We start from the raw sequence: 15,437 nt of genomic DNA, 5'->3' as shown, positions 1-15,437 counted from the left end.
CTGTGATGACGGGGGAATGTAGCGTTCTATGGAAGGATGAGTTAGCTGCGCCAAATGGCCCTCCTCATCTGTACCTTGACAGCTTTTGAGCTGTGTTTTACACCCTTACAAATATGTCAGCATGTGGTATAACTGTAGCGAGCTACTGGGACTGCTCATAATACCACCGAATACAATGCAACTAGGCAATACTGTTCAACTCCCCTGGAACTGGTCAAAACGCTTAACAGCTTCTTCTAAACTGATTCAATGTGCCTTCCATCACCACAGCATTGCACCAGCACTGGCCTGTGAAAGATCTGCCAAATTACGTAATCATAATTCTAGTTCAAGATCGCTCATCATGGGTGATTCTGTAAGAACCACATCAAACTGCAGCAAAGCCCCTGCCAGTTCTTGTTTATAGTAGCTTTGCCAGCCATCAAATTGAAAGTGACAAGAAACTATCTTCACTGCAGTCGTTCTGTGATATATTCCTTTATTGTTTTGTGTGATATTAATATCATTTTAGTTTGTGACACAGAACCACAGTCACTGCACTCTTTAAAAAGTGCTTCACTGAATGTGAAGTGCTCCGAGTCACTTCACTCTTATTGTGAGATAAGTATAGATAAGGGAGCCAATTGGGTCAGTTTAGCTCATCCACCCAAATGATATCCACTGCTGTGTCCTCTGACGGGATCTTGAATGTGTTTATGGTTTCCGCTCCTCACTGCCCTATCTGGAAGTGTTGACCTCCCTTTGTTTGACGAACCTCTTTCTGACATCTGCCTCAACCCTTCCTTTCACCTTTGCCCCTTCGATTAGCAGCTTGGCTCATCTTGGAGTAGTGCTCTGGATTAACCTTGCCTGTGCTACTTATATCTTGCACACTTCCATACCTCTTAGAAACATAGAAACATAGAAAAAAGGTGCAGGAGTAGGCCATTCAGCCCTTCGAGCCTGCACCGCCATTCAATGAGTTCATGGCTGAACATGCAACTTGAGTACCCCATTCCTGCTTTCTCGCCATACCCCTTGATCCCCCTAGTAGTAAGGACTACATCGAACTCCTTTTTGAATATATTTAGTGAATTGGCCTCAACAACTTTCTGTGGTAGAGAATTCCACAGGTTCACCACTCTCTGGGTGAAGAAGTTTCTCCTCATCTCGGTCCTAAATGGCTTACCCCTTATCCTTAGACTGTGACCCGTTTCTGGACTTCCCCAACATTGGGAACATTCTTCCTGCATCTAAATTGTCCAAACCCGTCAGAATTTTAAACGTTTCTATGAGATTCCCTCTCATTATTCTGAACTCCAGTGAATACAAGCCCAGTTGATCCAGCCTTTCTTGATATGTCAATCCCGCCATCCTGGGAATCAGTCTGGTGAACCTTTGCTGCACTCCCTCAATAGCAAGAACGTCCTTCCTCAAGTTAGGAGAACAAAACTGTACACAATACTCCAGGTGTGGCCTCACCAAGGCCCTGTACAACTGTAGTAACACTTCCCTGCCCCTGTACTCAAATTCCCTTGCTATGAAGGCCAACATGCCATTTGCTTTCTTAACGGCCTGCAGTACCTGCATGCCAACCTTCAATGCCTGATGTACCATGACACCCAGATCTCGTTGCACCTCCCCTTTTCCTAATCTGTCACCATTCAGATAATAGTCTGTCTCTCTGTTTTTACCACCAAAGTGGATAACCTCACATTTATCCACATTATACTTCATCTGCCATGCATTTGCCCACTCACCTAACCTATCCAAGTCACTCTGCAGCCTCATAGCATCCTCATCGCAGCTCACACTGCCACCCAACTTGGTGTCATCCGCAAATTTGGAGATACTACATTTAATCCCCTCGTCTAAATCATTAATCTTAAGCTTCAACATGCTGAGGCATAATAACGTAAACTTCTGCATGTCCCCGATTTTAATTGCTTCATCATAGGCGGCCGTGCCTTCAGCTGCCTGTGGCCTGAGCTCTGGGATTCCCTCCCTGAACCTGTCCGCCTCTCTCCCTCACTCTCCTTAAAACCTACCTCTTGGACCAAGCTTTTGGTCATCTGCACCAATAGTTCCTTATGTGGCTCGGTGTCAAATTTTGTTGGATAACGCTCCTGTGAAGTGCTTTGGGATGGTTTACTGCATTAAAGGCACTCTATAAATGCAAGTTGTTGTAAATGTTCAAAACGCTTTAGAGCTGAGAACCATTCCCGTGTGCTGCGGCAATGCTGCTGCACTGTGGAGCAAGAGGCCTTGCCCCTGATTGGCATTTTAAATGCAGCGTGCCAGGTTTTCTGCAGGTGTCAGCCTCATTAGCCCACCAAAGCTATGTAACAGAAGGCAGCGCTCCCTGCCCTATAAATCCTGGTGGTTGGTACCAACTATGTGAAGGCCTATGTGAAGGCATGTGTCTATTTACACAAGTGCCCAGCACCACTGGGCCGATGCTCCTTCTAAAAGTTATAGCAGTCTAGGTTTGGTCAGGACTTTTGTATTTTTCCATTCCTTTTTGTTTTTCTTTTGCTAAGTTTTATTTAGAAAGATAATTTTTTTTGACTTTGGATTTCAAATTCACTTATTGTTTTCTTTTTATCCCTATTACCTCCCGCTAGTCTTACATAGGATTACATTACATCGGATATACGGCACAGACACAGGCCATTCGGCCCAACCAGTCCAGGCCGGCGTTTATGCTCCACTCGAGCCTCCTCCTGTCTTTCCTCATCTAACACGATCAGCATAACCCTCTATTCCCTTCTCCCTCATATGCTTGTCAAGCCTCCCCTTAAATGCATCGATACTATTCGCTTCAACCGCTCCCTGTGGTAGCGAGTTCCACATTCTCACCATTCTCCGGGTAAAGAGGAGTTTTATGGAATTCTTCTTGCTTTTTGGGAGTTGGTGGACGAGGAGAATGATCAGGAGCTTTGTCAGCCTGTAGCTGAGGCGGGAGACACAGACCCACTGTTACCTAGGTAGGCTGGACCCCACCCCAGACCCACCACAGCTCCTTGGGCAATCCATAGCAGGCTCTCCAGGCTGGGATTCAGTGTTCAAGTTGGCATTTGGTTGCACCCACCGATAAGTGTTCAGAGGCTGGGAGTTGAAGGAGACATTCTCAGTTACAATTGGGTTGCCAACTCTCATTCGAGGTATTCCTGGAGTTTTCATCGCATGACTTTGCACTTCCAACCATCCATCTCCACCCCCCTCCCCCGCCCAATCAAATGACACATTTCTCATCTGCGACGCTCCTACTAATAAACAAAAGTATTCTCAGTAAATTAAAAGAACACCACTTTTTAAAATACCGCCATGATTTTTCTCCCAGGTTGCCCTGGCAATTAATCTTTAATTCCGTGAGACTCCAGGACAGTTCTGGAAGGTTGGCAACCTTAAATGACAGTCGTGTGCACCACCTGTATGCCAACCTGGGCAGCAGTAAGGGCTTGTGCGTTTTGCAGCTCGGTTGATATAAAATAACTTGAGGTGTTAGGGCCTTGAAAAATGTGCATATGGCACGATTTACAACTCCACGGCGCATCTTGAAGGCTTGCCCTCCTGAGGAATGGGTACACATGAGATGCAAAGAACAAGTTGTAAGGTTGTGTGAGAGCTTGGCATGGGTGAGGAGAACATGTGGAACAAGCAGCATTTAGTGGGAAGCGATCTGTGGGTTACGAGATACATGGTACTGTTGGGCCCTGTTTCCCTGCCAGGTTCCTTTAAGTGGACTGTCTTTATTTCCATCTGTTCTGAAGTCCTGCAGGTTTTGTAGACAGCATTGAGCCTGCTTGCCATCTGTTTCCCTGGCATGGTGCCCTGGCGTCCTCTCGGGCGGGTGCCCTGAAGTGCCAATTTAGGCAACTGTCTTCACCTCACGAAGCTGCAAACCAATTTGGATATTCCTGAAATAGGGGCGTGGGTGCTGTACCAGCCAATCACATGCCCAGAGAATCAATTTTTTGCCTCCTGGATTTCCTTTCATTTTATTTATGCCCGACACTTAAATATAAGCTAATAAATACATGAAATTCAGTTTGAAGCTTGATAAAGGCTGAAATAAATAATGATCCCCATATTTAAGCACTTTAATTTTACCCTGCTGGCCAGAAATTCCACTTGCCCCAATGAACTTGCATTTGGTTTTAAAAGACCAGCAGTGATTATACTCTAACTGGAAGTAGGCTCGAGGTGTGGTAGTTAGGACTAATTTGCCAGTTTTGAAGGTAAAAGGCTACACAGACTGGCTGGGAAAAATGGCTTAATCTTTTACGACCAACGCGTTAAAAAGGATCCCCTCCTGTTTTTAAAAATTCGTTCATGGGATGTGGGCATCGCTGGCAAGGCCACCCTTTATTGCCCATCCCTAATTGCCCTAGAGAAGATGATGGTGAGCCGCCGCCTTGAACCACTGCTGAAGGTACTCCCCCAGTGCTGTTCGAGAGGGAGTTCCAGGATTTTGACCCAGCAACAATGAAAGAATGGCGACATATTTCCAAGTCAAGATGGTGTGTGACTTGGAGGGGAACGTGGAGGTGGTGGTGTTCCCATGCGCCTGCTGCCCTTGTCCTTCTAGGTGATAGAGGTCGCGGGTTTGGGAGGTGCTGCCAAAGAAGCCTTGGCGAGTTATTGCAGTGCATTTTGTTGATGGTACACACTGCAGCCACGATGTGTCGGTGGTGGAGGGAGTGAATGTTTAAGGTGCTAGGTGAGGTGTCAATCAAGTGGGCTGCTTTGTCCTGGATGGTGTTGAGCTTCTTGAGTGTTGTTGGAGCTGCACTCATCCAGGCAATTTGGAGAGCATTCCTTCACACTTCAGACTTGTGCCTTGTAGATGGTGGAGTCAGGAGGTGTGACACGCGCCACAGAATACCCAGCCTCTGATCTGCTCTTGTTGCCACAGTATTTATGTGGCTGGTCCAGTTAAGATTTTGGTCAATGGTGACCCCCCCAGGATGTTGATGCTGTCTTTTGCCCTCATGTGCTGGGCTCCGCCATCATTGAGGATGGGGATTTTCATGGAGCCTCCTTCCCTGTTAGTTGTTTAATGGTCCACCACCATTCACAGGTGATAGGCCCCTTTTAAAATGGAAATCAAGGTCCTATGATGCAAATAAGAACACGACTGCCATTTTAATTTGTGCAGCTCGTCTGCCAAATTGAAATGAGGCCAGGGCCTCCAAATTGCTAGGGCGGAGAGGGGCAAGGGGAGAGGCTGGGGGTGGGGTGGGGGAACTCTTGCCGTTAGAATGGGCGCTCCACCCATAATAGATCCCAAAGGTCATAATAGACCCCAATCGGTTTAACATCCGCTGATGCAAAGAAATCATACTTGCCCTCACTTAACTTGACTCCAAGTTGTCGATATTGATCTGTGGGCGGCCCACCACTTCTCACAATTACCTTGTCAGCATCCTGAAAGGATGTCAGCTCATTATTGCTGTGCTTTAGTGTTTAATTTGGGATTAGACACCCAATTAACAGGAGCTGCAGGAATCTGCCTTTTCTCTCTCGCGGGCTTCGTGGAAGATTCTTGTCAATTTGACACATTTGACAAGGCTTGAGAGAGAAGGGATTTGGGGGCCTGAAAATTGAAAAGAGCTGCTGGCCAAATGATGGCAGATGTGCAACAGGAAGGAGGATAATGATCATACATTGCTCGCACTTTCGCTCCTTTGTTAACTTTATGCAAAGAATTCTGTCCCTGAGCTCTCTGAGTAATTACTTTAAAGAAAACATGAACCCAAAAAATCCAAAATAAAGAGAGAAATGCTGGGAATACATAACAGGTCCATTAGCATTTGAAAGAGAAAAAGCAGATTAACATTTTGGGTGAAGTCCATTCATTATTAAGAGTGCAGGTTTGCTCATTGCGAAGTTCATTTATTTCCGTGTGCAAATTGCCAGTGCGAGTTGGGTCACGGCAGCCAATGGTTGATCGGGCTGGGATCAGGGTAGGGCTGCCAGCGGGGATTGGGTTAAGATGCAAACGACGGTTGGAGAGGGGTTGCCAACCCTCCAGGATTGCCCGAGAGTGTCCAGGAATTTAAGCTCAATCTCCTGGGGCACTGCTACGAACAACCCGGGAGAAACATTATAGGGGGCATTTCAAATAAACTGTGTTTTTATTTCATTTTCTTTAAAAACGTTCATTGATTAGTTACAAAAAAATATTGGAGATGGCAAGAAAGGCTGTTTGACTGAGTGGGGCGGTAGAAGACGTGTAGTCATGTGATCAAAACTCCAGGAATAAATCTAACCAGAGTTGGCAACCCGAGGTTGGAGCTACTTGTAGGGTTTTGGAATCCTTTCAAGATCGACCACTGTTTGCTGGGTGCATTCTGGAAGGTTGCCAACCAGCAGTGAGAAAAGGTTGCAAATGTTCAATGATTTCTGTGGAAGAACTGAACTTGCCAATATACTAAAAGGTTATCACTCTGTATCAGAGACAGTGGGGAGAAAGTGCCACTAACAGAGAATGGAGATGGAGAATGTCTGGTGCTGAAGTTGCAACTGAAATGGAACCCTCTGTAATAGAGGACTGTCATCGAATTATATTTCAGCAATATCTTCTTTCGAATGTAATATGTTAAATTCCAGAGGGGAGTATAAAATTGTACGTGTTGCTGTTACATTACCAGAAACATAAAGACATCCAGCATTGAATGGGTCAAACTACCATAAACCTTCATTCCGAGGATATTGACTGGTGATTTGATTTGCATTACTAATTAGGCCTTGGGGATAACTGTTTATTCACATCCTTCATGATGAAGGACACAGGGATTAACTCATACCCTTCATTTTGTCCATTTGACTATAGAGGAGAATAACTGCTTCTACCATCTCTTGTCTGTGAGTTACATTTGATTAAAAATAGAAAAGCTTCTATGTTACGTGCTGCAGTAACTAAGATGTCCTATTAAAATGGCTCCAGTTGCTCAGGGTGCAAATTACAGCTTCTTAGTTAACTCTGGGCTTCAGCTTTTGCATACCTGAGTTGTGGGACAAGCTGTGTGTAAAGCTCTGCATAACAAATCTATGGAATCGATGCAGAAGGCTGAGGTGCAGCTGTTGTATTGCTGGAATAAGCCTGGAGGTCAGCAATAGTGGCCATATTGTTCCAGCCCTCACCTTGGAGAAGACTCACAGCCTGGACAAATCACCCTGGGACTGTACCTCGTGGACTCTGTCATGGAGCAGTCATCTACATCCTGAGAGAAATGCTTCCAGGGCAGCCCGCAGAGCAGGGCTACAGTATTCCATCACTTTGTAGATATAGGCTAGAGGGGCACTGACCAAGTACAATGACTAATTGACTCAAGGACTGGATTTTCAGCTTTGATGTTTTTGGGGCATTAATGGCGTCGGTAAAGTTTGCACCCGGGAACAGTTTGCGCCTCAGAAATAACATTGGGCAGCAGGCCCCTGAGTCGGGGGCGCAGTGCTAAGGGAGGCCTGGTACACCTCTCTTGGGCGCTAGCATGGGAAACTCCCGAGTTAAAGAGCCGGGCCAGGAGCACTCCGCGTGACGCCTGCAGCGGGAAAAAAAACAAAAAATACCCTCACAAAAACAGTCCCAAAACATAGCCCACGCTACCACAAACCAAATTGTAAAAAGAATTCAAAGAAAAAACAGTCACATTTATTTTAGGAGCCCATGACTTACCTCTCTGCTGTCGGAATCATTGGACCACCTGATTTCCCAGGCATTCACTGCGGGGCGCGCTTTGGGGCGAGAGTCAAAACTCACGCCGGTGTCGCAACCAGGGGCGTACCTCTTCCAGGCGGTGTTGGTTCACGCCGTCGCAAAACCGGACCCGAGGACCACCCAGCCAGAACAGCTCACTGCCGCATTGATGCCGCTCCGGGTCGAGAAACCGAGCGGAGAGGAGCCGAAAATCTGCTCTTCGTTTCTTGAGGAGTCCGACTCCCTTTTTTCCAGCTTTATCAGTTGTCACCAATGTGCGTCTGGCCATTTTATAGATCAGCTGTGGTTACCAAGCTAATCCATAGTCACAGTTATGATGTCCTCCCATTACGTTTCATGCTTCACATATATTACATAACAAAGTTTGACCAACTTATTCGGAGACCCTATTTGTGCTGTGCCTCTGCCCATGAATACCTTAGTTTAATTGTCGGTGTTAATGAGCAGGATGAAGCAGGGGGCTTTCATGCAATGAGGATTGATGGCAACTGCTTCCACAAAACATTGGTGAGAGACTGTGATTACTCTGTCATCCTATCTCTGGGGACCACTGGATTAGAGAGAAGTAGTAAAACAGCCATGAATTTCAATATACAAACCAAAAGGTTTACAGATGGGGCAATAATACTAAGAAAACCTTGGGTCTGGACTTAACAATGGGAAATAATTCAACTTATCATTGACCAATCATAATCAACATGTAAAATGTATATTGCATTGTCGACACATTGGAAAATATGTTGATAGATTTTGAACCTAAGAGCCCGAATTTATTATAATCATAACAACTGATATAACGCTTTTAATACAAGGCGCAAGTTGGGCATGGAGCAGGAATTGGGAGAGATTCGGGAAGATGACCAAAGGCATTGTCAAAGAGGAAGGTTTTGAGTTGGCTTTTGAAGTTGGAGAGAGGTGGAGGGGTTCAGGAAGGGAACCTCAGAATGTCGAGGCAGGGTGGCTGGAGGTGGTGCCACTCATGGTTGAGTGGAAGGAGGGAAGATACATAATAGTTTAAACGCAGAAGAGTGGAGGGTGAGAGTGGGGTCTTAAGGCTGCAGGAGGTTGCTGAGGTTCGGTGGAGGGAAGTCATGGAGAGATTTGTACGGCTGAGATTTTGAAATGGATGCATCGGGATGGAGAGCCAGCGGAAATCGGCAAGGATAGGGCTGATAGTTTAGCGGGATTTAGTGTAGGATAGGAGGTAGGGTTCCAGAAACCAGTCTGAGAATTTAGAAATCCTAGCTGGATTTTCCACCTAATCCCAATTTTTCTGCAGATCTCGAGGTGGCATATATCAAAAATTCATATATGGTGAGTACATTGAAAATAAACGCAAGTTAGTAAAATACATCCTATGACTTCATTCTCTCCATTGCATCACTACCACGCTGGATATAAGAGAGTCCTGTTAATCCCAGGCAGCGAGGATAGAATGAACATAAGAACATAAGAAATAGGAGCAGGAGTAGGCCATTCGGCCCCTCGAGTCTGCTCCGCCATTCAATAAGATCCTGGCTCAAGCAGAATCCCAGGCAGTAGAATTTTTTTTCGGTTCTGGGGCCTGCGCAGTTGCTCTCAGAGTAATGGGTTCTGCTCAGACACCAGCGAGTTCACAACTAACTGCAGTGGTTGGATTCTGCTGTTATTGCCGCTGTTAATCATGGCAGCGTGGTGGCCCCAACCAGTGAGAAACCACCAGTGGTAGGTCGGGGCCATAAAAAGAGTGGGAGCAGCGCGAGCTGGTGCAGGAGGGCGACAACTTGGAGAGGGGGGCCAGATTGGACGTCACCAAAATCAAGGTCACTGATTGGAACGTGGGCAGGTACAGCAGGAGAGGGGGCAAGCAGCAGGGGAGCGGCGAGATCGAGGCAAAGGAGCGGTGAGAGATTGTAGAGCGACGTGATCGGGGCCCAGGACAGGCGCGAGTTCGGAGCCCAGAAGAGGCGAGGGCCCAGGGGCAGCATGGGGCCAGCCCACACTGCGATATGTGTGCGCACTAGGTCCGTGCAGCAGAGCTGGTCTCCAGTCGTCTTGGTTAACCCTTGCCACTGGACCAAGACCTAGCTCTGTCAAGCCCGTGTGGTGGCTGATGAGCAACGGCCACCACACGTTAAAAAAATCCACGCACAGGCATCTTCCACCCTTCAAGATGTAGTTTTGGATCTGGAAGGTCAGGTCCGTCTTTTGAAACACTTGTGAACTCATCCCTTTTTGTCATGGAAGCAAATCATCCTCAATACGAGGGACCGCCTAAGAAGGATTGTATAGGCACAAGAATTTGGTGCAAAAATGTTTTAAAATGTAGCCAATTCACAGGCGTCTGCTCTCTCAGGTGGACGTAAAAGATCCCATGGCAGTATTACGAAGAAGAGCAGGGAAGTTCTCCCAGGTGTCCTGGGGCCAATACTTACCCTCAATCAACATCACAAAAACACTGGTCATTATCACATTGCTGTTTGTGGGAGTTAATTTAGCTGCCACGTTTTCCCACACTGTTTTACAACAGTGACTACACTTCAAAAAGTACTTCATTGGCTGTAAAGCGCTTTGAGACGTCCAGTGGTCGTGAAAGGTGCTATATAAATGTAAGTCTTTCTTTCCTTTTTGTTTAACTGACCCGGGCAATTGGATTCCTCCATGCCACATGGAAATTCGCAGGTTTCAACAAGAGGGAAGGCAGATGACCAAGCTAATCTTCCTGTGCCTGCCTGTCGAGCCAATTCATAGGAAGGGATCATTAGAAGAATCAGACTTGAATTAAGTGTTATTTTTCATGCACTGCTGACAACTACCAATTGATTTAGGCTGCACTATGTATGGATTTTGCATTGTGTATTGAAACATAGTTGTCAACTAATTAATCAACTGGTTAAGATAAATTCCATGCATTTAAAGGATAATTGACAAAACTAGCAGTGTGAACATTTCAAGCAGCACTGGGTACCATTAATGTATTCAGAATACACATTCAGAGCCTTTGTATGACTGTGGATGGATGGAATAGTATGACTATTGCACTATGCTATCCATTATACACCCATTGAACCCTGATAAAGGGATAATTTGTTTGCCAGGAAATGTTGGGCTGTCGATGATAATAGCTGCAGCTGCAGTTCTTCTGATAGTTCAGGTGGGACTCCACAGTGGGATCAATCTGGTTTTGGCACTCTGTTTTCCATATCGAACCCGGAGCAATAAATCAGGCAACTTTGGCCATTATTTTTAAGTCTAAGTGCCAGGAGCATAAAAACAGGCTTAAATGTAAGGAAATCACAATTGCCATTGATCTTAATGGTGACAGACCTATCATAAATCCCTTCTTACTGTTTTCGGCGAGGGTGCAACAACAACAACTTGTATTTATATAGCTCCTTTAACCTAGTGAAACGTCCCAAGGCGCTTCACAGGAGTATTATGAGATAAAACAATTTGACACCGAGCCACATAAGTAGAAATTAGCACAGGTGACCAAAAGCTTGGTCAAAGAGGTATGTTTTAAGGAGCGTCTTGAAGGAGGAAAAAGATGGAGAGAGGTTTAGGCAGGGAGTTCCAGAGCTTGGGGCCTAGGCAACAGAAGGCACAGCCACCAATGGTTGAACGATTATAATCAGGGATGCTCAAGAGGGCAGAATTAGAGGAGCGTGGGCTGGAGGACATTACAGAGATAGGGAGGGGTGTGGCTATGTAGGGATTTGAACATAAGGATGGGAATTTTGAAATCGAGGTGTTGCTTAACCGGAAGCCAATGTAGGTCAGCCAAAGCAAAGGTGATGGGTGAGCGGGACTTGATGCGAGTTAGGACACAGGCAGCCAAGTTTTGGATCACCTATACTTTATGTAAGGTAGAATGTAGGAGGCTAGCCAGGAGTGCATTGGAATAGTCAAGACTAGAGGTTATAAAAGCATGGATGAGGGCTTCAGCAGCGGATGAGCTGAGGAAAGGGTGGGGACGGTTGATGTTATGGAGGTGGAAATGAGCAGTCTTAGTTATGCTGCAGATATGTAATCGAAACCTCTTTTCAGGGTCAAATATGACACCAAGGTTGCGAACAGCCTGGTTCAGCCTCAGACGAAAGTTGGGGAGAGGGATGGAGTCAGTGGCTAGGGAACGGAGTTTGTGGTGGGGACTGAAAACAATGGCTTCGGTCTTCCCAATATTCAATTGGAGTGAGTTTTTGCTCACGGACAAGCAGTCTGACAATTTAAAGACTGTGGAGGGATCGAGAGAAGTGGTAGTGGGGTAGAGCTAGATGTCATCAGCGTACATGTGGAAACTGACGCTGTGTTTTTGGATAATGTCGCTAAGGGGCAACATGTAGATGAGAAATAGGAGGGGGCTGAGGATAGATCCTTGGAGGACACCAGAGGTAATGGCGCGGGGGCGGGAAGAGAAGCCATTGCTGGTAATCTCTGGTTATGGTTTGATAGATAAGAATGGAATGGGTAATGTGGAATTGTGCAAAAGTCCCAGGGTTTTAGGGAGTGGCTTAATTAACGGTGTGGGTCACTTACTGCATAATTTCCTCTTTCATTTGCGTCGTAGTTGGTGCAAGGAAATGCTGGGCCGTAGAGCTGAATCGTTCTGGAGTCTTCATCCAAAAATATTTTCACATAAAATATCTTCCTGTGTTTCCCCAAATGAAACAGTGTGCCAAGTCTGTGAGACAATCAACATCATCAAAGAGACAGCCGCTCTCTGTAACAACTCCCTCAGCTATCAGAAAGCATTTAATTGTTGCTGGCTTCTCATTCCCCTCCTGAAGGCCAGCACTAATTTCAGACTCCAGAACATACACATCAGACTGTTTCACCAAACCGATGGCGATCCAGTCCTTCACCCAACTGCCCCACTGAGCAATGTGAATTGAATAAATAATGGAAAAAGCAGGGCCGAGGCAACACATTGGTGGAGCTGTGCAGTGTGAGTTGGTGGACTGGCCCACAGTGGGAGCATTCAGTTAGCTTTATCGTTTTAATCAAAAGTCAATGACAAGTCTGAAGTTATCAAGCTTTCTGTCAGTAAACGAGGTTGTAGATTTGTTGGTGTTTCGACAATCAGTCTTTTTACACCATTTTTACTGGTGATAAAATACTACAAAGTGATGCTATTTCAGGAAAGTTGGGGCCGCTGAGTGCATGCCAGGACTTGCCTGAACAGCACCATTCTGCTTGTTAAGGTGCACTGTAGTTACACAATGTACTCAGAAAAGGCACAACTTTGTCCCATAAAATCACAAATTGAGACTGGACCCATTCTGATCTTTTTATTTATTGGCTGTTTTACAGATACATTGAAAACCAGAAGAGCCTTCAGACGTTGAATGCTTTTGATATGGAACCTTACATTGGACTACAGAATCTGTAAGTAAATCAGGAACATGCAGATGTTTTGTAAAAGGTTGCATTGGGCAAATAGTGTTCGCTACTAATGAAGCAGTGTGCAAAGTTGTGAGTCAAAGTTACTGCTCTATGGTTTCTTGGAAACTGGGTCAAATCAACTCTACTGGATGGTGATTTTAGTAACTCCTGTCTTCAGAACCCATTACAAATTCTAATATTGCGACCACTGAGCTCTGTCCAAGGGAGCAAACTGGCTTCACAATGTGAATATTCTATTCATCATTTTAAATTTGAAGTTAGGTCTGAAAATCTTTTTCATGTGTCTGATACACACAATGTACCTGATGACATGGTGTGATACACGACGCAACTGACGACATGGTGTGATACACGATATACCCGACGACATGGGTGATGCACAATGTAACCGACGACATGGGTGATGCACAATGTAACCGATGACATGGGTGATGCACAATGTAATCGACGACATGGGGTGATACACACATTGTAACTGACAACACAGTTGAATTTGCAATAGAGGCAATGAAGCTATTCACATTGTCTTGTATATGTATTCTATTTCTTTGATTTCTCTCATCATGTCTCCATTTGTCTCCTGCTAACATCACTTCTGCCATTCAAACACCTCCTGTCCTCCACCCAAACACTTTATAGGTCATTCAATTTATTTTCCTGTGTGTCTATATTTTCCTCCTTTACCACATTGTGCTCTTTTTTAAATGCTGTTCACCTGTAATATCTTCTAGCCTTGAGGAGGGGCCGATGCCTTGAAATATTGGCTGCTGTTTTTCCAATGGATGCTGTCTGACCTGCTGAGTGTTTCCAGCTTTTTCTGTTTTTATTTTCAGATTTCTAGCATCTGTAGTGTTTCATTTTTTGCACCTGTTTCAGTTCTGCTCAATTCTCTACTTCAAATCCCTTCTCAGTATTTCCCATTGAGTGAGACCACTGTTTGCTTTCTGGGGAATGTGAATCACTGTAACATATCTATTTGTATGTTTCAATTGAAGACAATGGGAGGATGAGGGGACTAAAGACCCCCTCATCAGGCCTCTTAGAATCATAGAAACATAAAAAATAAAAAAAGAAAGACTTGCATTTATATAGTGCCTTTCATAACCACCGGACGTCTCAAAGCGCTTTACAGCCAATGAAGTATTTTTGGAATGTAGTCACTGTTGTACTGTGGGGAACATGGCAACCAATATGCGCATAGCAAGCTGCCACAAACAGCAATGTGATAAAGACCAGATAATCTGTTTTTGTTCTGTTGATTGAGGGATAAATATTGGCCAGGACACCGGGGATAATTCCTCTGCTCCTCTTCGCAATAGTGCCATGGGATTTAGTACGTCCACCTGAGAAGACAGACGGGGCCTCGGTTTAACGTCTCATCCGAAAGACGCCACCTCCGACATACCGCACAGAAGGAGGCCATTCAGCCCCTCTTTCCTGTGCCAGCACTCTGAAAGAGCTACCAATTAATCCACTTTTGCTCCCTTTTGGTTTCAGTTCTTAAGTCAAGTCAGGTTTGAGAAAAACATTAGGTCATGCTGGAAATCTGTGGCAAAAATTCTTTAAATGCATCATAAACATAAGAATTATTCTAAAGAGCTGAATGCATCAACCAGCTTTCTACCGATGAACGCTGCCTTACTTTAACAGCTTGAGACCTCAGACCTCTAAATATTGGTCCATTCCATCCAAAGTTTGAGTTCTTCCCCCCCCTTGATCCTAAATTCCCATAGAAGGTGAGGACATGTTGTTGTGCCCATAGAGGCCTGCCTGTTATGCAGCATTCACAGTCTAACTGCGCACAAGACCTGGCTCAAGGTTCTGATCTATCTGAACCTGTTGCATTGATCAAACCAAGGACAAACTTTGCCCTTAACTGCTTGGTTTGTAGTTCAGTTTTGCAGTAACTGGACCAAGACTTGAATTGTGAGCCAGCTCATATATCATATATATATTTGCTGGAGAGTTCACAGTCTCAATGCAGTAAATTAGCCCAACTACCTGTCAGTGTATAGGAGATGATATTGCTTTTCAGTGAGTCAGTAATTAATGCTTGCATAACTTCAGGGTAAGACCCTAAAGTTGACTGAAAAGCAGCTAAAAGTTGCTAAATTCTAATGTTATTTTAAATCTGTCATCATCATCATCATCATCATAGGCAGTCCCTCGAATTGAGGATGACTTGCTTCCACGCCAAAAAGGAATGAGTTCACAGGTGTTCCAACGAAGGACCTAATATTCCAGATCCCGAACTACATCTTGGAGGATGGAAGATGCCTGTGCGTGGATTTTTTTAACGTGTGGTGACCGTTGCACACCAGCCACCACACGGGCTTGACAGAGCTAGGTC

General features: G+C 45.2%; 1 protein-coding gene across 2 annotated transcripts in view; it reads left to right on the top strand.

The window, feature by feature from the left end:
• The first annotated feature begins 13,025 nt into the window (after positions 1-13,025).
• The window catches only part of LOC139227587 (NT-3 growth factor receptor-like), a 636,555-nt gene continuing 634,143 nt past the window's right edge, over positions 13,026-15,437 (top strand). For both annotated transcript variants that reach the window (XM_070858451.1, XM_070858450.1), the window contains exon 1: positions 13,026-13,069. In XM_070858451.1, coding sequence (XP_070714552.1) covers positions 13,041-13,069 — 29 coding nt within the window. In that variant the 5' untranslated portion in view covers positions 13,026-13,040. The remainder of the gene's footprint in view (positions 13,070-15,437) is intronic.

The sequence above is a fragment of the Pristiophorus japonicus genome, chromosome 17 (assembly GCF_044704955.1).
Source record: "Pristiophorus japonicus isolate sPriJap1 chromosome 17, sPriJap1.hap1, whole genome shotgun sequence".
Classification (NCBI taxonomy): domain Eukaryota; kingdom Metazoa; phylum Chordata; class Chondrichthyes; family Pristiophoridae; genus Pristiophorus; species Pristiophorus japonicus.
This window is presented reverse-complemented; position numbering and strand designations above follow the sequence as displayed.